Genomic DNA, 20,670 nt, shown 5'->3' with positions numbered 1-20,670 from the left:
GTTTGGTAACAAATGACAAATACCTCTAAGTAGAGGCTGAGTAACTTGAGCTTTTAAACCTTTATATCTTGGCAGAACTGGAAGCCAGGATAACTGAACTTACCTCTTGGTCTTTGACCACTCTTTTGCCCAATTTCTAGCCAAACCTGGCACTATTTCCTCTGATTTGTCCTCTTTATTTAATGACCACAGATCCTTGGCTTCCAAAGGACTCCGATAACCCTGAATCATCAACCTGCATTAGAAAGAATTAGCAAATAAATTTAAGAACACTAGAAATGTTTGTATGCATATACAGACACAGATACATAGACACAGTTGCATCTGGCCCCAGAACAAAGCCAGCTCTCCATAAAGATGCAGCTAGCACTAGTGCCTGCAGCAACACAGGTCCAGATGCTAAAACATACATCCTCCTGTCTTTACTGGGAGAATTAGACACCAAAACATCTAAGGATCCAGGATATGCCACTGAATTCAAATTTCAGGGAAAATAAAAGAAAGGATAAAGTGATCTCATTTGAAAATCAGCCAGGCACTTAATATTCCCATGCCTAGCAAGTTTCAAAATCGTTATTAGCCTTTAATTTCACAAAGTAATTCCTTTCATCTAGCTTTCTGTTGGAACTCTGGCCAAGTACCAGCCACAACTATATACCAGTATTATTTTACATGTTTGTGTTTTAATTCACAAATAATATAGCATTACTAAAATTAAGTTAATGGGGAAAAAAAGAGCCCATTGGACAAAAAGAGGTAATGGTTTTCAATGTCTTAACCTCTAAATACAGCAAATAATTTCTACCTTCTTGTATTTCCCAAAGAATATTTTTTACTATATTCTTTCATCAAACACACTAAATATATACTGTCAAAATTTAAAATTACAAAGACCCTACAAAGGAAATTAAAAAATATTAATCAAATTTGAAGAAAAAATTGATTAATCTATGACACAACCAACCAAAACAACCAAAATTACTGTTGCATGATTATTGCTAATTTCACTCTAAAAGCAGGATCCCAAAGTGCCATCTAACTTGAACTGGCGCTTTATGCAGAGCTTGATCTTACCCAGTGATCCACCAGAATGTGATTCTGGAGAGGAAAGAAGCACTGAACTCTGGACATGGATTCTGAAGGAGAGAAAAAGAAATCAATCCACATGCAAAGTGACTGATGCAGGGCCTAAAGAAACAAGCAGTGCAGAGAAGATGTTTTTGAAATTCCTTTTGTTTACAGTATTTTTCTCACATTACTAAAACTTTTTTATTTATGCTGCTGGGAGCTTGTTCAGAAAACACAAGCACAGAGTCAGGGCTGACAGCAGGCTCAACCACTGGGACACAGGAATAGCAGTGCTCCATATCAACAACACAACAAACAGCTGAAGGAATTTTAGAGGCCAGTGCAGGCCAGACAGTCTCTCCAGGTGTCATGTTCAGTGCCTATGTCAATGCAAGGTACGCTACCATATGAGGGCACAAATATGTTAATTGGGTAGTTAATCATGAATGAAAAATTCAGTTCTCCTGTTCTAGCAGTGAAGTGCTAGGACTCCATTGACACAGATACACAAATGAAAAAAAATTGTAAACTCCATGAAAGCACCCCAAAACACCCTTTAGGAGCCCTGCATCTCATTCATCAAATATGTATGGGAAACTAAAGTATCTATACTTAAGTAGCTCAGCACAGCTCCTTCAGTGCACAGCTTGCTCGGGTCCTACACCCAGCACAAAGGCTGGCTCTTTCAGCTGCTCTCCAGGTTCACATCCTCTCCTAATCTGGCTGGGTTAAAAGAGCATTAAGAAAGGCTGGGAGAATTTCAATGGTATGAAAAATTAATTTACTTGCAGAATTTCTGTGCACATTTCTCTCTTCCCTCTTTCAGAGCTCTGAACAGCATCTAAGGAATGCTACCACCACTCCTTAGGCACAACAAACCACTGGTTTTATCATCAACTATAACTGGAGCAACTCAGATATTCTATCTACAGAAGTTACCAAACATCACTAGAGTATTGCAACTAAAAGAGCCAGAGCCAAGTGTTTCAATCATATGCATTTTTAACTCATGTCTGTGTAGCCTGGCTTCTCCTGTACTGTGCCGTCCTGCACCGTGTTATAATCCAACTACACAAAACAGTCTTGCATTTTCTCTTCTTCACATAGCCTTTTCTGCAACTTTTACAAGGAACAATAAAAGTATGTATCAGACAGATGCTTTTGTTTTTTGAAAGGGGATAAGAGTTTCACATCTCCAAAGTATTCAAACACCTGCAGTAAAATGATTGCAAACAAATCCAATACCATCAATTAGTGAATAAATAAAAGTTTTTAAAGTTAGAGAAGGGGAAGGGGACAAAACTTGGAGAGTTCAGCCACTCCTGCTTTCCTGACAGACAGACTTCTACTTCAGCAAATACAGGGAATACTTTCAACTACACCAAAATTTTAAAATATTCTGAACTTTACATAAAATGCTGTATTGCTTTTTTTCCTTTGTATTTTTTTTAATCTACTTGCTGGTGGAAACTCTGAATCTAAGAGCCCACTAGATCTTGTACTACCAAAAACTCGACTTGGTTTGTATAAGTGAAAGTTTAAAATATTAAAACATGTTAGATTACTTTCTAAATAATACTACTTTTGATAAAATTAAATAGTTATCACACAAATAATTAATAATCCTACTGACTTTCATGCCAGATAGAATGAAGAAAAGTTTTAACGAGTCTGGATTTACATAATGTAAACAAGATACAAAACACATTGTCTGACTTCTACATACATCAGCATCTACATCTTAAAAATTTCACTGTAGTTTGCTGGCTTAAGTAAACATACACTAAAATTTTACTGAAGACTTACAGACATTTCTGGTTTGGAAATATTTGGAAAAAGGGAATAAAGCAGAATTTAAGGCTGACTAACATGATTTCTTTGCTCTTTTCCCCAACAAAATGGAAGGTTAAAATTTGAAGTCTGCCCCGTTTCCTAAAGACACTCCTAGAAATTCTCAGAAAAATAAACCACTGTGGTCTCAAAGCACCTTGTAATTACTACAACCATGATCAAAGAAGAAAAGGTTTCCTTATACCCATGGTATCCTGGTCAAATATATTTAACCCGTGAATGAGATGAAAAGAACCAAAAGACGAAGAGGATCCGAAGACTCAGCAATATGCTCCACCTTGCAGGCACACACACACAGACTGTCTGCCACGGCCAAGCAGAGCACCCCTGGCACCCTGCAGACTGGTGGAGAATGTAACTGTGGGATTCAGTAAGTGCAATGGTCATGAACCCTCTCCACAGTTACAAAGGCAGTATTTATTTCCTCCCTCACATATTTCACACCTTCCTTCACCAGTCAGTGTCACTTAACTGCCATCAAACCAGAATTAGACCTTGTAGAGAACTGAAGTTCCTAAACTCAGCACGTCCAAACTCCAGGCAGTGGCAAGTGTCACCCCACTGTGGCTCAACATCTAACCCAGAGGTGGTGCAAGGATGATCCAGCATCCTTTGGGTCACTTTAGATCCCCACCATAGAGCCGGTATAATTAAGAACACATGCAGAGAAGATACTGTCAATGTAAAATTAGATGTCTACATCCAAACCACCCTCTAACATCAGCTGCTCTTGAATCTGAGCTGATTAAATTTTTACTTGACACAAGAGAGATAAAAACAGAAATCAAATGCCACCTGCCCAGGTTCAAAAGCTTTCCAGGTCTAAATTCTTCCCCATGTTCAAATAAAGTGAATCCACATGCTACTGCCTACTGAACATATCAGATAACCAGGAGCACAGCATTTCAAATCACTATTTCCCACCAACTGCCAGCAGCACTACTGAATATAAATACATATAACTGATCCTTCAGGAATGCTATTCAGCAGTGAGTGCAACAGTATTTTTGTGCTTTTTTCTTACATACAGCCCCTCCCTTCCCCCAGTTTTGCATGTTATGGGCTTCTTTTGCATCACCAAATAAAAAGCAGAATTTTAATTACTTGTCATCTGGGAGATTATGGCCCTGGAGCTCATTACACAGAATATTGCACGTGTGATACTACAGACTCACTTACAGGATCATTTACTGTTTCAGAAAACAAAGGTGGCTGCTCTGGTAAACAACACAGGATGAGCTCTACTAATACCAGGACAAAGTAGGTGCAGAAGGTGACATAACGAAATGCATCCTCATCAGCACCCTGCAAAGGAAGGTAATATTCCAATTAGAATGCTTGAGGAATTAATTTTAAATAACATGTTACGATTAAACAGAAAACAGCTCCTTACTGTAAATTCTGCAAACTAAGTGCTACACTACTCACCCCCATGCAAATTAAAGTCAGTGTCTATTTTGGTAAAGGGAAGGTAATGCGAGGGGAGAGGATGTGAAAGACATATTTATTTTTATTCAGTCACTACCATAAAAATACAAGCATGGATTTCTTATGTAAAAAGTTCTCCTTAACACATGGTTTGTGCCAACACAGCCCCAATTTGAAGTCAGTGCATTCCTTACAGGAGCAAGACATTTATGCACTGGGTAGCAAAGAGTATTGAAAGCAAGTTTTTTAGTTAGTATGCACATAGAAGATAAGAATTAGAGGAGCAGAATTTAGATTACACTTTGTTCCACTGTGTGCAAAATTCAGAGGTTCTTTCAGTTTTTTGTCTGGGACTGATGCATAACACATAAGCCACAGAAATCAAAGCACAGGGATAGATGGACACCCACTCTCAGTAAAATCCCATTCCCAACAGCTGAAGACAAAAGTTGGCTGAAAGTTCCCAAAATTCCCAATGCAGCTTAAAGGTTCAAGAAGCAGCTCCTCAATTAGTCTGTTATTTGAAGGCCTTACTACAGGGCAAATTAGCATAAAAATATTTCATTTTGATTTTGTCCAAGCAGGTGAGACCACACCAGCACTGAACAAAGTGTTTCAGGAAATCCACTGTATAATCAACAGGAAGATGATGTAAACTCCCAGCCAGAGCAGTTTGATATCAAAGATTACACACTCTGAGTGTACTTGAGCAGACACATCCGCTTTCTCCACCAGACAACCCAATTTTCTTGGCAACTGTTGCTACAGTTAAAATCACTATGAATTTCATGAGCATTTCAAAACAGAAGTCATTAATTCTTGCTGCTTTTGCTGTTACAACCCAAGGAACGAAGGTACACTAAATGAATCATTAACTGATTTGACTGGCATAATTACCAAGCAACTACTTTACCACTACAGCATTTGGGATTATTTTCAACTGAATGAGGCTAAAAACCACTTACCATATTTAAGGCATGTTTTACTTTGGATATAAAAACCACTGTGGCACATAACAATGAGATGAACCAGAAAATTGTCATTACACCTGAAGACTGGACTCCTTTTATTCTTTCATATTGTATTAAAAATGTGGCCAGCAACTGTAGACAAATAAGATGAAAACATATTCACAAATTTTAAGTTTTACAATAGGTTATGCACACGTAAAAGGTACTGTGCTAAAGTCTGCTTATTTAACATTTCTAATCCAGTATCTCCCAGATCTTCTAAACCTCTGAAATTTTAAGTGTAATTCAAAAATACATTTAAATAGAAAATTCTCTGTATCAGTAAAGATAAGGAGTGGGCAAAAAAGGGAAAAGAATATACATTACATAGAAATAAATAGTCACATACACAAAAGCACTGCCAAAAGCTGCCAATCTTTTACTTCTTTACTTTTCTGGTAATTAAAGAATTACAGCACTGTGAATAATACCAAAATGGTGTTATTGGTTAAAGCTTTGCACGGACAATGGCCATGCAGAAGAACTTACCATTGTTATACCCAATACTGTAGGGCTAACAAGAAAAAATGGAGCTCGAAAAATATTTTGACTTCTTTCCCAGAAAGAGTAGAAAAGGTCTGCCCAGCAGACTATCCACAGTATTAAGCCCAAAGCCTGCAAGAAAAAAGTGTCTTTAATGCATCAGTTCACAAAGATAATGCAGCACAATATACAGATGAACACTAGATGTTACGTGTTAGCAGGAGTCATAATCAGATCCTATTGTTTGGGCAATTCTACCATATGCACAAAAGAAAAGCAATTTGGCTTTAATTATTGAATTCCAACTAGAAGAAAAAAGTTTACTGATTTTTAATACCATGTAATTCAGTCTATCATGAAGCAGAAAGCTGGTCAATCTCACTCCTGAATAACAGACTGCAGAGGCAAAAACCTCTCCAATACACTATGCTATTCTTCTTAATAAAAGAAGAATAAAAGTCCATCTTAAAACTTTGCACTTATTCTACAGGGAAGAAAAAATCCAAAATCATTAAGTACCTGTTTCACAACTGAAGCAGAATAGAACACCTGCAGCAGCTCTAGAAATGTATACCGTGTAATTTAAGAAGCTGGCAGGGTAATAAATTCTTTTTATGATAGAAATATGGGCTTTGAGATTGAGTTGCCTTAAAATAGTCTTCTCCAACTGGTCTTTAAAAGGATTTGCATGTTTGTTGCAATGCCAGGGTAGATTTCAGAAAGCCTTATAAAAGGGCAATGGAAAGAGGAAAGGCTGGGAAATCAAGCACAAGCAGAACAAATAAGTTATACCTGAAGTGTGCACGTGGGTCAGGGCTGAGGCTCAAAAAAATACTGTGCTAAAACATAGCTGAAAATAGATTCCAATTTCCAAACAAGCCTGATAAGTTCTGATTTTGTTCAAAGACTCACGTACCGTTTTGGCTTTGTTAAGGTTTGACACTTGAATATACCCCCTGTCATGACGGTGAAGGTACAGCGAGTACACTGGGAAGCAGAGCCACAGGTAAATGCAAGGAATCCAGACCAGGACTGTGTTCTGAAAGCATGGGGTGAAGTCTGGATCTTCTGTGTGCCATGTCAAATTCCAATCCTGGGGCAAGAAAACAGGCTAAGTTACAGAGAAAGCCAACACTGAACTTCAGTATTTGAAAATCAGAAATAGGGACTCAGAACAAAAAAATCCACAACAAGGCACATAACCAAGTTAAAGGCTCACCCTTGAAGCTCATTTCCTACTCAACAAGAAGAGAATGTAAATCGACATAACCCAATGTTTTCCTACTTCTCTCAACACAATTCTCAAACCCAAGATAAATCACCATACAATCAAACCAAAACTGATGCTCACAGTAATAAAAACGTAACTATTTTAATTACTGGCACAAGGACTATTCACAATGACAGACTATTTAGTAGTAATGTGAGTTTTCATACCATATTTACAATTGCTCTGAGTTTGGAAAATCTCTTGCAGCAAATTTTACCTTAAAAATCACTGACCTTGCTGAAAAATTATCACATGCAACACATTCTCTCAAGTGCCGTAGATTTTTGACTCTCCAACAGAATAATCCAATGCACAATATTGCAGCTGCAGATGGACTGCAATATTCAACAGCCAAAGCTTTGCTCCCAGGCTTCTGCTTAAAAGTCACTGAGCCAAGAGCAGCAGTCCCATGCCCAAAGGCTTGTTGACTATAGTGTTAACTTTTCAGTGGCAAAGCGTTTTTTCAGACAGTTGCACAGCTTACACTACACAAAACACCAGTACCACTACTGGGACATAATGACAGCCAGTAATCCTACTCCTCTGTAGAAGCCTGAGCTGGTCACTGAAACAGGTGCCATTGTCCACGTTTTATAGATGAGGAAACAGAACCAAAAGGAGCTGTAGTGCCTGTTCCCTCTATTCCAACATCAAAGCCGAATGCAGATCCCACTGCCCAGAATCACCACACTTTGATCCTTGTTTACCCCCATCTTCCACTGAATAAACAGCTTCAAACACAATGACAAAGAGAACATAGATCTAAAGAACAATGGAAGATACATTTTCCTTCCCCATTTCCCTCGATTTCTTTCAAAATCTAGGATTTCTTTCTCAGCTAGATACAACAGACAGTATACACAGGAAACCCAGCTGTTATTTTTCTCCTCTAATTCCACAGCATTCTAAAAATTCTTCTCACTTTGTATCATTTTTAATTTTTCATTTTTAGAAAATCTCTGAGCTTACTACAGCCAATTCAAGGGAACTAACACTGGTTGAACATAAGAATGCCCAATTATGTTTGAATGTATCTGTGTAGAGGTCATACAAGTTGTTCGTGACAAGGCAGCGGCTGTGAGACGCTGTGAGCAAGCCACACACTTATTAAGTTTCCTGACCGCATAACTCATCAGAAATTTCAGCTGAGTCATCCTTACATTTAGCCACCACGCAAATGTTTTTGGCTTTCTAAGTCCCAGCTGCTCTACTCCAGCACAACAGCCAAGAAGAAGTCTTATGACTCTGCAGAACAGTTTACAATTCACAAATTAAGACAGTGTAAGATTATACAAGTAAATCAACAGGATGTAATCAGCTTTACAAGAAACAAACAAAAGCATTGACATCTTTTTATTGAGTAAACTTTCGGAGATCTATACACTGTTTAGAAAGTTGTTAACTTCTTTTTCAGTGTTTTTAAATGCTTGCTATAAAATGAATCTAGCAAATACCAGCAAGGTCAGAGTGCAGGTAATGCACATCACTGCCACGTGGCAAAATAAAAGCAAGAAGTGCTGTATGCATGACTACTATGCATATTGGCTGGAGGATATTCTAAAAACGTGCAACCTTTCATTTGACTTTCATATTTACAAGTTATCTGGAGGTATTTGTTTCTGCATAAAAGGCAAGAGTGTACACTGCAATGGTACTTCAGGGTTCAGAACAGAAAGATGGGAGAAATGGGCAATTTTGGACAAGACTACTGCTAGAATTTAACAGCAACATCAGTTCTTTCATATGTTTCCAGGATTTCATCCAGAGGCTGTTGCTATCAAGTAGGAGCATGCTTAGCTTTAAAAACACTTCTCTGTACAAAAGAAATGGCAACACAGAGGTGAGACACAGAAGTCCCTTCCATTTTACATTCATGTCAGGTGGCAAAAGGCAAGGAACACATGAAGAGAAGAGACAGCAGTGCTTTTCCTGCTGCTTCCCCAAGTGCAATTCCCTCAGGCTGCATCTACACGAGGCAGTAGCACAGACAGGAACAGAGCTGCAGACCCAATAGTTGCTGCTGAGCACCCCATGTCCTCACAGGACCCTTCCACTCAGGTTCGCACTGCTGGCTCACGGCTGCCCTGCAGACTGACCAGCAGCTACTGGAGTTTCCCAGTTAACACCAGCCCAAAAGGCACTGGGGCCACCGGAGTGACTCACCAAGCAGGCCAGGAACTGTCTGTAGGACACATCAGCAGCAGACTCTGTCTGAACTGAGCTGTGACAGCCCTCAATGGTCAAGAGGAACTCGATCCATTACAAAAGGCAGGCATACCCTAAGTTCTGCTTGGAGGACACCACAGCTTTAGAAGATTCCGCTGCAGTTAGAAAACACGTGACTCTCATCACGAAACCAGCACGCATTCACATCTAAATTACAGGTTCAGTTACGCAAGTCTAGACTACTTCTGCCAGTGGAAAGTACATGCTTCTCCTTTGCTTTATTTAAACCCAGTTTCAGTTGTTTTTTTCCATCACAAACAAAAATTCTTCATGGAAAAATGCAGAAACATTCACTGAAGCAGACCTTTGTATTTAACAGACATTAATTAACAAATTAATGACATTTTTTCTGACTCAAGTTTTAGAAACACTATTTTATCAAGTTCTATTAAAACATGAAGTTACTCCATTTTTCTCAGTTCAAAGATTAACAATTTTCACTCTGACTGATCAGTTAACTCTTCTACTTTGCAAAGTCACATCAAATGACACAGATACAACTACTGAAAGCCTACCCAAACTAGCAGCCTCCTGCCATAAAGGACGAGGAGGAAAAAAGGGGTAAGGTCTATAGTTATTAGACTGTATAATTTGGAAGCAGCCTTTATTTTAAGCTGTGACTGCAGGAACCCACTGGAGAAGAATCAGCCCGATCCTTGTTCCTTCCTTGGTAGATGTTGGGAGAGTAGAGATACACTGTTGGCTTAGTTTTAGTGTAGTCCAGAAGAACCATATCTCAGATGTTAAATAGTTGCAGATTAGTTTTTCTTTTCAGAAGTTCCTTAACAATTTTAAAGTTTCCCAGAATAGCAGATGGGTATTTTTAAATTTACCTGACCTATTTCTCAGTTTTCATTTCTATCATCAGCAGTATGGTTCAAAAATACCAGTCCACAGTTTTAGTGCCCTGTAGCATGTTTTCTCTCATGGCACAAAAAAGCTTCCTATCACATCTGAAATTAAACCCTCTGTCTACAACAAGGGCACAAAAAACGCTTGGCATTCCCCAGAATCAAGTGGATCTATTCACAGGTAAACCACTTATTTAACAGTGCATAAACCCTAGGAAAATTAATAATTATACTAATTCCTGTCTAAAATTTCAGGAACAGGCAAGATAAAAACATTGGCAGAAGAACTGTAAGACAAAGTTGCAACACAAAAGACCAGTTACTCTGCCTTTGCTGAGGGAAGACAGACCAAGGGCAGTTGCATGCCTCCAGTACGGCCAATCTGAGCAATAACAGTATTTGATGCTGGCTGCCTCTCCTGGCAGCCAGGAAAGGCTGTCAAGAGAGCAGCCAGGGGTTGCTTGTTCTCACATCAATAATCTCACTTGACCAACGGCACATTTTAAAATTCTCATTGGCAGAAATGGAGAGACCCAAATTGCTCAGTTTCATGCCTGCTGTGTGCAAGTGTGCTGGAGATGCAGGCTGCTAGCCACACTGTTAAACCCACCTGCACGAACCAAATTGTGATTCAGAAGTGACTTAAAACATTACCACACACCTATGTAAAAAATGAAATTACAAAACCACGCTGGAATCTTAACATCATGGTCAACACTTACTCCTTCAAATGGAGTTTGACACTGACATTGTGTACCCACTACTTCAATATCACCCACAGAAGAACACCCTCCCTTGTAATACCAAGATAAAGCTTCTCAATCTTATCTCCCTAACAGTAAAAAGGACTTTTTGTTTAATGCAATGTTTACATTTAGTTGAGTGAAAGTAATTAGCTCTCTCAGGCACTAATACTGTAATTGCAGCTGACAACTTTCATTATAATAGTATCATCACTTTCCCACTGAAATAGGAAGTCTTACAATCTGCCAGCTCTAGATACAGGATTGAAAAATTCCCCAGCACAGCACCTATAAACCCATGACCTGACTGAACCACTCTCTCTCAGTGTAGGCTAAAAGCCAATAGCTTCATGGCATTTATCTAGGACAGCAAATTTCCTGCCTCTCCCCAGATAGGAGATTTGGCAGATCTGGCTGAGCCTACATCTTCAGAGGAGCTGCATCAGCGCACAACAGGGAGGGGGGTAAGGGGAATGCAGAAAAGGACCTCTTTTTTAAAGCTGCTTTAAAGGAACTCTGACCTTGCTTTAAAAGTCCCTCATACCTGATATGGCATCTTTGCTCTGCCATTCATATTTTGGAATCAGATCATGAAACCTGTATTGAGGCTCACCATCTGTCTAAGAGCATATCTAGAATGGAGCCTAAACAAGCATGATCATGGCACAACCTTCACCAGCATCACATTTGCTCTGCTGTGCTTACTGCTCAGGCTACATCACAGGGAGTGACAAGTTGATAAGACAAGCAACAGATATTTGTACAAGAAAAGTACTCAAGAGCCCCTAAAAAAGCAGCAGGAACACCCACACCTGCAGCTCTCCTGTCTCCTCAGCAATATTCACAGAAACAAGCAGTAGACAGTAACAAAATCCCTAAAAGTGGTAAACAAATCACAAAATGAGACATATGACATTCAAATAACCATCACAAACTTTCTATTTACGTGTTTTTAAGTCCTTTGAAAATATTATACCTATTATATTGGAATTATTTTGAAAAAAAGTACTACTTCCATTAAAGGATCCACTGGCTCTAGAATCAAGTCCAGATGAAGTAGCACAATATATGTGGACAAATATCTTTCCACCTTAGCTGGCATTTATTTCCTCTAGCTTTTTTCCTTAATAAATAGGAAGTCACTCAAAATGCACAGACCTCTCCTGTGACACAATGTAGCTGTTTTTCCTGCAACTGAGGTTAGTGCAGAAAATAAAATGGTACCTTTGTGGTGGTGCACAGACTGACCCCATGCTGTACTTACATAAAACTTTCAATACACTGCCAATTCCTTCGAAGTCTGTGCTAACTACATAAAATTAATGTTTTACTGTAGCATTTAATGGTGTACTCTGCAAAACAGGAGGCAGAAGAAAAATTTAAGACACTTGTACAGGTTTTACAATAATACTTTTCTAACAGTTTTTTTTACACGCTTGATGAAAGAAAGGCAGCAGTGATATTTTTTTATTTTTGGAAAACATAAGCCCAGGATTCTACTAAAAAGTAAAAGCCACACAACCAAATACTTGATCTCATTCCCAGATCTCCACAGACTCTAGAAACTACTTCTGCCAGGAGAAATTGTGGAATTATGCTCCTGCATAGAACTATACCACTTACCACAGGCAACGGAACAAATGAACAGTGTGAGCCTGACTGCCAGTTTGGGAAGAGACTTCAGCACTTCCCTGCGTGGGCTCACGTGAGGATAGGTGCTCATATCCACACAGTCCTCAGACCTTTCTTCGGGCCAATAACAGCCCAATTAGATCAGTAAGTTTCTGCCTTTTTGTTATTCTACTGCCACAAAGGTGAAATAAATGTTAATGGTAACTACCACATTGAGTTTTAAGAATTAGATTCAGATCTCCAACCCTCGTGGAGATCACATTCACCCGCAAAAAAAGCATAGTCTGGAGTTTTATTTATTACTACAGGAGAACTAAACTTACCAAGCAATTGTGGATTTCTCACAAAACCATGAATGGAACAAAACTCCTGCTACTAAACATGAAGCTCATTGGTTAAAATGCTGGTAGGAGTCAGGGAAGGAAAGAACAAATAACTGTTTAGCAAAAGTTCAAAAAATACAGGTCTCCAATTAAGGTTTTGACATGCAAGTCCTGGGTCTGAGTGAAGAGGCTTAAATCATTCATAAGCAAGTCTTCTAGCCCAGCTTCCCAAAATAATACATGAAGCTTGAGACCTCAGAAAAGGGAAGACACCATGGCCCTCCTTCATTTCAAATTCTGAAATCTGAGCTTTATTCTTAAAATCTCTTAATGTTGTCAAAGACAAGACTGTTAGAGCAAGAGGTGGAAAAGTGACAAAAAATAATAACCATGTAATAAACAAGAGACCTAAATTTCTTAATTGTTTATATTAAGAAGAATTAGGGCGGAAAACACCAGTAAGTGTTTGCAGTGACAATAAAATGCCCTTAATTTCTCATATTGTTTTCTATTAGAAATGGTTTTAGCAAGTTATAAATGGTTTTAGTTCTCAACAGTAATGACTTACATAATGCAGATATGACTTGTTAACACACCCAACGAAAAACCTCTACCTTCCAATAACTGGTCCTGAACTTAAATCAGGTGTCTGTACCTCCTTGTCCCAAACCCAAACATCAGTATTTCCAAACATTTACAAAGAGTTGAGATCCTTTATTATAGAATGCACCACATCAGCTGGAGCTGTGTGTAAAATTCCAAGGAAAAAAAACATGTTTCACTTTTTTTCCCCTTTAGCCTAAAATAAGAAGCAGGTGCTAACAAATTAGCAGAGAAAGGAACACCTGCAGCATTTACAACAGCTGAGCTTTGTAATCTAGGAAGCTAAAAGCCACCAAACTATGGCTATTTTTTTGTGTGTGTGTCAGAGAAACATCTAACAGGTTATATTAGCTCTTACAAAATTAAAATTCAGCCTCTCTCTACTGACGTTGCATTTCTGTACCCTGCCATATCTGCAAGTACCATGACAAAACATTTGGCCATTTGACAACAAAATATTTACCACTACTAGTTTCAGAACCAAAGGATGGAGCTTCTGCAAAGTTTTTCACTGAAATCACTGTTACCTAAAAGGATACAAGAAAAAGATTCCTGCTCTCCATCTCCTTTTTGCACAAAAAACAGGGCTTCTGCTTAATAGTGCAACAGCCTGTACCCTGAGCTCAAATCACTGAGAAGTTTGAACACACCTGGGTAATAATCTTACCAAGGGACTAAGATAATAACTTAAGTTGGGATAAACTGTATCTGAACATACCACAGATGCAAAGAGTGAGAAAACAGTAATGCAAGGAGTTCTGACTATTGAAAGTAAGCAAAAGGTCAGTACCCGGCAGGACGCTTTTTAGAGATGTGACCCAGAGTGACTTCAGCACAACCCGGACTGACCTTCACTTGGTCCCAGTATAGCACAGTGTTTCAATGTAAACTGCATTGTAATTGCATGAAACACCATGAGTTATTCAGGCATTTTGCCGCATTTTTTTCCTCATTTAACTTTTCTGAGCAACTCTGGATTGCCAGCTGTAGAACTACAGATCATCTGTTCAGAAAATCCCCATCAACAACAGATTATGAGGCTTAATTTCCCTGTATTTCCCTTAATTTTATCTATTCTGGATCAAGGGATACCAGTTTCATTTCTAATCTAAGTTTTATTTTTCTATGCACATTTAGACCCTTCTTCATAAATGGAAGAAAGCTGACAAATAAGCCTCTGGCTTTCATCGCCAAAAAACACAACAGCCAAGGCATGAGACTCATGCAATGTACTGTTAATTACAATAAAGCATCATTTTGTGTAAAGGTTTCTGTGTTTAACACTCTGCTACTCCTCTGTTCCAAATGCTGTGCACGTATGACCTTCCTGTGTCAGCAAATATAAGCAGTTTCCTGAGCTGCGTACTCTTTAGAAGAGACTAAACTCAGCTGTTATCAAGCTCACCCAGTACTCTCCCACAGCACCTCCAAGTCCCTCCCTCCCGCAGCTTTGCCACAAACACACTGAAAAAGCACTAAAGACGTATCTTACAGTGCAAAAAGCTGCAGGGTTCCAAGAGACATGCCAATTTACTGCCTATCTGATGTGTGACAGCATAAGCCACAGATCTTCAGAACATGAAGTTGCTCCGTACATAAGAAGACTGCTTTTTCTTCAGAAGTCTATTTCAGTAAAACTACTGGTGTCCTCATGAACAATGTAAGCACAGCAGCTGTTTACGTCACACAGTATCACTTCACAAATGTCAGTTAATAACTGTAATGCATTAAAGAACATGAATACCTTTTTTTTAAATAAAATTCTATCAAGCTACATTATGGATCTCTCCTGCTACAGCAATGTCAACCAAATACAAAATATAATGCCTTTGGACAAACACTAAGAAAATACATTTATTTAGGCAGACAAACATGTCTGAAAGCCTCAGACAGAACTCTACATAATAGCAAAGGAACCAAAGCCCAATCCCTCCAAGTTGGTCCCTAGATTCTGCACACGAGGCTCTGCCTCATCTTCACTCATCCAGTCTGTTTTTCTTCTGTAGTTTGTTTTCACACAAAGAAGTGCTAAACCTAGAACAGTATGTGGATACCACTTCTTTACTAACAGTGAAGAGGCTTCATAAAAGCTTTCTGAACCAACAGGGAAGAAATGGGCCACAGTTTACACAGCCAGAGATACAGCTTGAATCATTACAGGACTCTGGTTTTCAAAACAAAACAGAGAAGCTGAAAGCTTGCTTTTCTCCTAGAAGTGAATGCAATTACTTGCTTTCAATCATTTCTCAACAACAAAAAGCCCAACTAGAAAACTGTGGAAAAAATTCTGCTAAATTCCTACTGAAATAAAGAAGTTAACTTCTATCTAAATTAACTTTAAAATAAACAGTGTCTGCCTATGAACGACATGACAGGAACTTATATAAACCATTTATCTCACATTCCCTTAAGTATAAGCAAGAACCTCAAAAGTTTCAGATGCGTATTTGCCACTTCTTTTTCATAAAAGCCCTATTGAGAGCTTTGAAATCTCAAAGTGTCACAAAAACTGTTAACCTCTTCCTTTAGCAACTTCAAACATGAAAAGACTTCTCTAAACATGGTACTGCAGGCTTTACAAGCTCTGAAAAAAAACTGAAACCAAGATTTTATTCAAAGCAAAACCAGCATATTATTTCAAAATGTACACTCACTGAGACCACCAACTGTGCATGTGCAGATATCTCCAGACATCCAGGTCAGGAGGCCAAAGTGTACAGTGAGTTCTACATCTGCTGTGACACTTATCCTGCTTACCGGAATCACAGTGCTCCTCGCCCTGCTTTACCTCTGGGTTTTTGTGTGCTGGTATTGAAATAAGGTAGACTGCAGCGATACTCTAGCCAAAGCTATCTCAGTGTGTAAGGTCACAAAGTTTTACAGCTTGAATGGGCCCTTAAATCCACTGAACTGGAATGCAAGTAGTGCAAAAAGTTACCCCAAGTCCACTACAGCTTTTGAAGCTTTTATTGTCATCAACAGCTATCAGTAAACAGTAACTTTATGTTGCACAGCTGCACCTTTCTTTATATTATGGATGGAATATTCATTCCAAGACACTCGGCGATGCTACAGCAAGCAAGGGTTAAGTATTTGTCTAAAAAAGGAGTCTGGTTCAAAGGAAGCAAGATGCAGTAAAGTTCTATAAAATAACTACATGCAGTAAAATCTGATTGCAGTGAAGTTAACACAGAGTAGGGGCACAGAGATAGGTTAGACAGTGAGAAAGAAAAAAAAGTAATGGAGTGAAGAAGATGACAATCTTCCTTGGGTTCCTGACCTTTCAGAGTAAGTATTAAATAAAACCAATCTGTTTAATTCTCAGACAAGAACTTTCAACAATAACATTCCTTGGGTGTGCAAACAAGAAAAATCCTGGCCAGCAAAGCCTAAGAAGATTAGTATACAGTTTTAAGGGTCCATTAGGTCCTTTCAACCACAGTCTTCCCCACAATTTAAAACTGAGTTGTCCACAACTCAGGATCCCTTTTGACAGAAAACACATCTTCTCCTTGAAGCAGAGCTTGCCAGAAATCCCTCTGCTCCACTAGCAAAGCCCCAGGACCAACCAAAACAGCCAATGCAACCACCACAAGAACGCAGTAACACGTGCCACTGTGTATCCAGCTATCACCCAGCTCTGAGAAGTACAAGAGTGAAGTCCAGAAGCCAGGAAGAACAGCAGCACAATCACAGGATATATCTAAAAGCCCAGTAAACACAGCATATACAAAGACAATTTCTGAAAATCCAGTACAGCTTCAGCTTTAAATAGCAGCAATAATGGAAATGCTAGAAAAAGCAGCAGCAAGAGTACCCATAAGCACCCAAACTGGCATTACTACTCTCCCCTACTGGGAATCATGCAATAACAAAGTGGAAACAGAGTGTTACTTATGAATACAAGTTCAGCATGAAAGAAGATTTTTGCAAGCACATCTAACTCCAACTAACTCAAGTGCACAATTGTTTTTCTCCAGGATTCGAAGAATCCAGAAATCAAACCACACCCATAGGATCTTTAGCTGGAAGAAATTAAAGGCAGAGTCCATGTGATCTGGAGAAGGATGACAAATCGCAAACCATTGGGAATCAGTGCAACTAGTGGAAAAAATGTATGGAGTAGTTTTTACAAAAACACCAGAAATGGCTGTAATATACATGAGAACAGTTTTCCTAATAAAGGAATCTGCTGTCAGAAATCCTATATAAACTAGTTGCTTCCAACATCCTAATTGTAGTTCTTGTGTCTACCTGATGTTACAATTCCACAGCTCAAAGTATGAGCTGGCAGCTCTTTTTCACAATCCTACTACTCTCTCAAGTCAGTTTTTCCATAAACTAATTCTGAAACATGTATTTTCTTAGCCCTTCAAATGAAAAGTCTCATTCCAGGGGAGAGAAAAAATATGCATAATGACAACCCATAATTTAGCCAGTTCTGAAAAAGCTGAGAAATAGGAGAAAAGTGGTATTAGTATAAGCAATGTAAAAGTAGGTCAGCCGAGTCACTTTTGATCAGTTGGAAAAAACTAACTGCCTTAGTCTTGATGATTTTAAAAATATCTGTTCAGTAATACCCTAATGGTTCTTGAGACAAACAGTACAGTGGTATTTGTTGAGACATCTATTTAATTTTTTAACTAGTAAGGCAGCTCATTAGCTCAAAACCATTTCGCAAATATCTGATGAATACACAAGTAGCTCTTTCCCCTATGTTGCCTTCAGTTTTCCCAACTTCCAGCTCTTCCCTTCCTCCACACAACCTCCTTCTACATACAACCGGTTTGCTCCTGAGATGAATTCTCACTCCGGTCCTGCTCTCCCAGGTGCCTCGCTGCTGCCAGGACCCGCGGGCACCGCACAGGAACCCGCGTCTCAGCTGAGCAAGACCCCATCGCAACGTCCCCACATCGCTCACCTGGGCTCAGCTGGCTTTCAGCTCACACACAGCACCTGCGCTCACCACTCTTGATGAAGGAAGAGCGAAAATACTGCTGTACAAGCATACGATAAAGCTACATAAAGCGTGTCTGTGGCCTCCTCCAGAGCGGGCACCGCTCTCGTGTGACGGCAGCCGTCAGGCACCGTTATTGTTGTTACCCGCACGGCCCCGAGTAACGCGGCCGAGCGGCCAAACGCGTGGGCAGAGACCTGCTCCGGCCACTCGGGAACTCGTTCCCAGTCTCCCGGGCAGGCACCCCCTCGCCAGTTTCCCCCTCCAAGCATCTCCCTGCCGGAAACCCCGCGCACGAGGGGCGCCAGCACCCGCCGCGACCCGGCCGTGGGGACATCGCGCCCAGGCGGCGACCACGAGCCGCCGGCACGGCCCGGCCCCTCCGCCGGCCCGGGGCCGCTCCGCGGCGCACCGCAGCCCCCGCGCCCTGCCCGGGGGAGCGCCTGCACCGCAGGCTCCCGCTGCCCCGCTGCCGGGCGCAGCCCCCTCGGGCTCCGCCACCATCCCCGTCCCACCCGGCTCCCCGCCATCCCTCCGTGCCGACACCGGCAGCCGTCGCCGAGCCGCGCCGCCGCGGCCCCATCCCGCCGCTCACCCAGAAGGGCTCGGAAGCGCCCACGCTGCAAAAGCTCTCGATCCCCATGGGGCGCGGCAACGCGACCGCGGGCTCCCGCAGCAGCGCTTCCCCGTCCGCAACTCTCCGTGCCCGGGCGGCGGCGGGCGGGGCCGGGCCGACAGCGCCAGCTCGGAGCCCTGATTCGCTCCGCGTCACGGGGATGCCGAGCCCGTCGCCGCCGCCGCCCGCGCTGCGCGGCCCCGCCTCGGTGCGGCGGGGGCGGGCGGTGCCGCGTGCGGGCACCGGGGGCTGCGCCCGCAACGCTGGGGGTGAGCGCGTCCCGCGGGGCCACCAACGCCTCCCCATCCGGGGCGGACGACGGGCCCGGGGGCCTCGGCCAGAGCCCAACGCGTGCCTTTGTTCAACGCAGAAATGCCCCGCGCCCCCGGCAGCGTACCCGGGGCGAAATCGCTGCCCTCGGAGCACCGCAGCCGCGCCCGCCTGCCCGGCAGCCAGGGTCCTGCGCCTCCTACCCGCACCGGACCTGCCCGCCGAGCCGGGCCGGACCGGACCGGAGCCAGCGGCGGGCATGACGGCATCCCCCTCTCCGTGGCACTGCTCCGGCCCCTGGGTACAGGGTCCCCACGTTTCCCCCGAGGAGAGGTACCGCAGTGCCCCGCTGGCACCCGGGCCCCGCGGCACTGAGCCAAGGCACCGTCCTCGGGGAAGGCCCCAGGGAAAGCCTAAGCTCACCTTCATATAGCTCACTTCTCAGCGTGAACCAGTTACACTGGTTTCATGCCCTAAACTAGTTCAAGTTGACTAGCATGAACAGAACCAAAACAACTACATCCACAGCCAGGTTTGCATCAAAATACGTACTAGTTGAGCTAACTGTACAGCCCTGTGGTTGCGCTGGGCTGTGTCTCATGCTGCACTCTTCACATCCTATTTAAAATGCATCAGTTAAATCCAGTCAGCTCGCCTGACTACTGTACCAGAATAGACCAGCTGGAGTATGGTGGTACGTATGTAGGAATCGCATCATATGCTGCAGGAAATAGCAGGGTGGTTACATAGTACTCTACAGTAACATCAAAAATCTTTAATCACACAAACGTCAATTTAAAATGCTTTTGTCCATCCAGGGCAATTATGGTAACAAAGTTGTTAAAAAGAGGTCTCATTTGTTTAACAGATAACTTAAAAGCAGGCATCACACATACCAAAAGTCTATCACAGACTGCTTCTTTACTCACCTGCACTTTCAGAGCTGCAGTTTCAGAGCTGTGCTGGTAGTGGCCAGATTGTCCATCCAGCTGCACTATTTCTGGTCTGTCCCCCTGGATCCCACATTCTCAGGGTGCCAGGTCGAAGAGCAGCAGCAGCTGCGTCCAGCCCAACCCTGGGCACATCTGCATTGATGAATGGAGCAGAATCATCACAGAAAGATCAAGCCACACACATTGGGTGTCAGAAGTTCTACGAGCTTGTCAGTTTAACCCATGCCTTAGTTCATAACATGTTAAAATCTTTACAGTATTGCAAGAGAACAGCTGAATGTTCAAGTATGATTCCCTTTATTTTTATATGCAGAAGACAGTAAATAAGCATGAAGTGAGGAGTTTCTAGAAAACTACATTTTTACCTACATGTGTTTTTCTCAAGA

The 20,670-nt window shown here is 41.5% G+C and overlaps 1 protein-coding gene across 2 annotated transcripts in view; it reads right to left on the bottom strand.

Annotated features, from left to right (window-relative positions):
* The window catches only part of ABCC1 (ATP binding cassette subfamily C member 1), a 48,958-nt gene extending 29,729 nt beyond the window's left edge, over positions 1-19,229 (bottom strand). For both annotated transcript variants that reach the window (XM_032126197.1, XM_032126198.1), the window contains exons 1-7: positions 19,041-19,229; positions 6,757-6,933; positions 5,847-5,972; positions 5,313-5,450; positions 4,099-4,224; positions 1,075-1,136; positions 104-235 (exon numbers count right to left, since the gene is read on the bottom strand). In XM_032126197.1, coding sequence (XP_031982088.1) covers positions 104-235; positions 1,075-1,136; positions 4,099-4,224; positions 5,313-5,450; positions 5,847-5,972; positions 6,757-6,933; positions 19,041-19,088 — 809 coding nt within the window. In that variant the 5' untranslated portion in view covers positions 19,089-19,229. The remainder of the gene's footprint in view (positions 1-103; positions 236-1,074; positions 1,137-4,098; positions 4,225-5,312; positions 5,451-5,846; positions 5,973-6,756; positions 6,934-19,040) is intronic.
* Positions 19,230-20,670: the final 1,441 nt, after the last annotated feature.

The sequence above is a fragment of the Corvus moneduloides genome, chromosome 16 (genome assembly GCF_009650955.1).
Source record: "Corvus moneduloides isolate bCorMon1 chromosome 16, bCorMon1.pri, whole genome shotgun sequence".
NCBI classification, from domain to species: domain Eukaryota; kingdom Metazoa; phylum Chordata; class Aves; order Passeriformes; family Corvidae; genus Corvus; species Corvus moneduloides.
The sequence above is the reverse complement of the archived record's forward strand: the minus strand, read 5'-3'. Positions and strand labels throughout refer to the sequence as shown.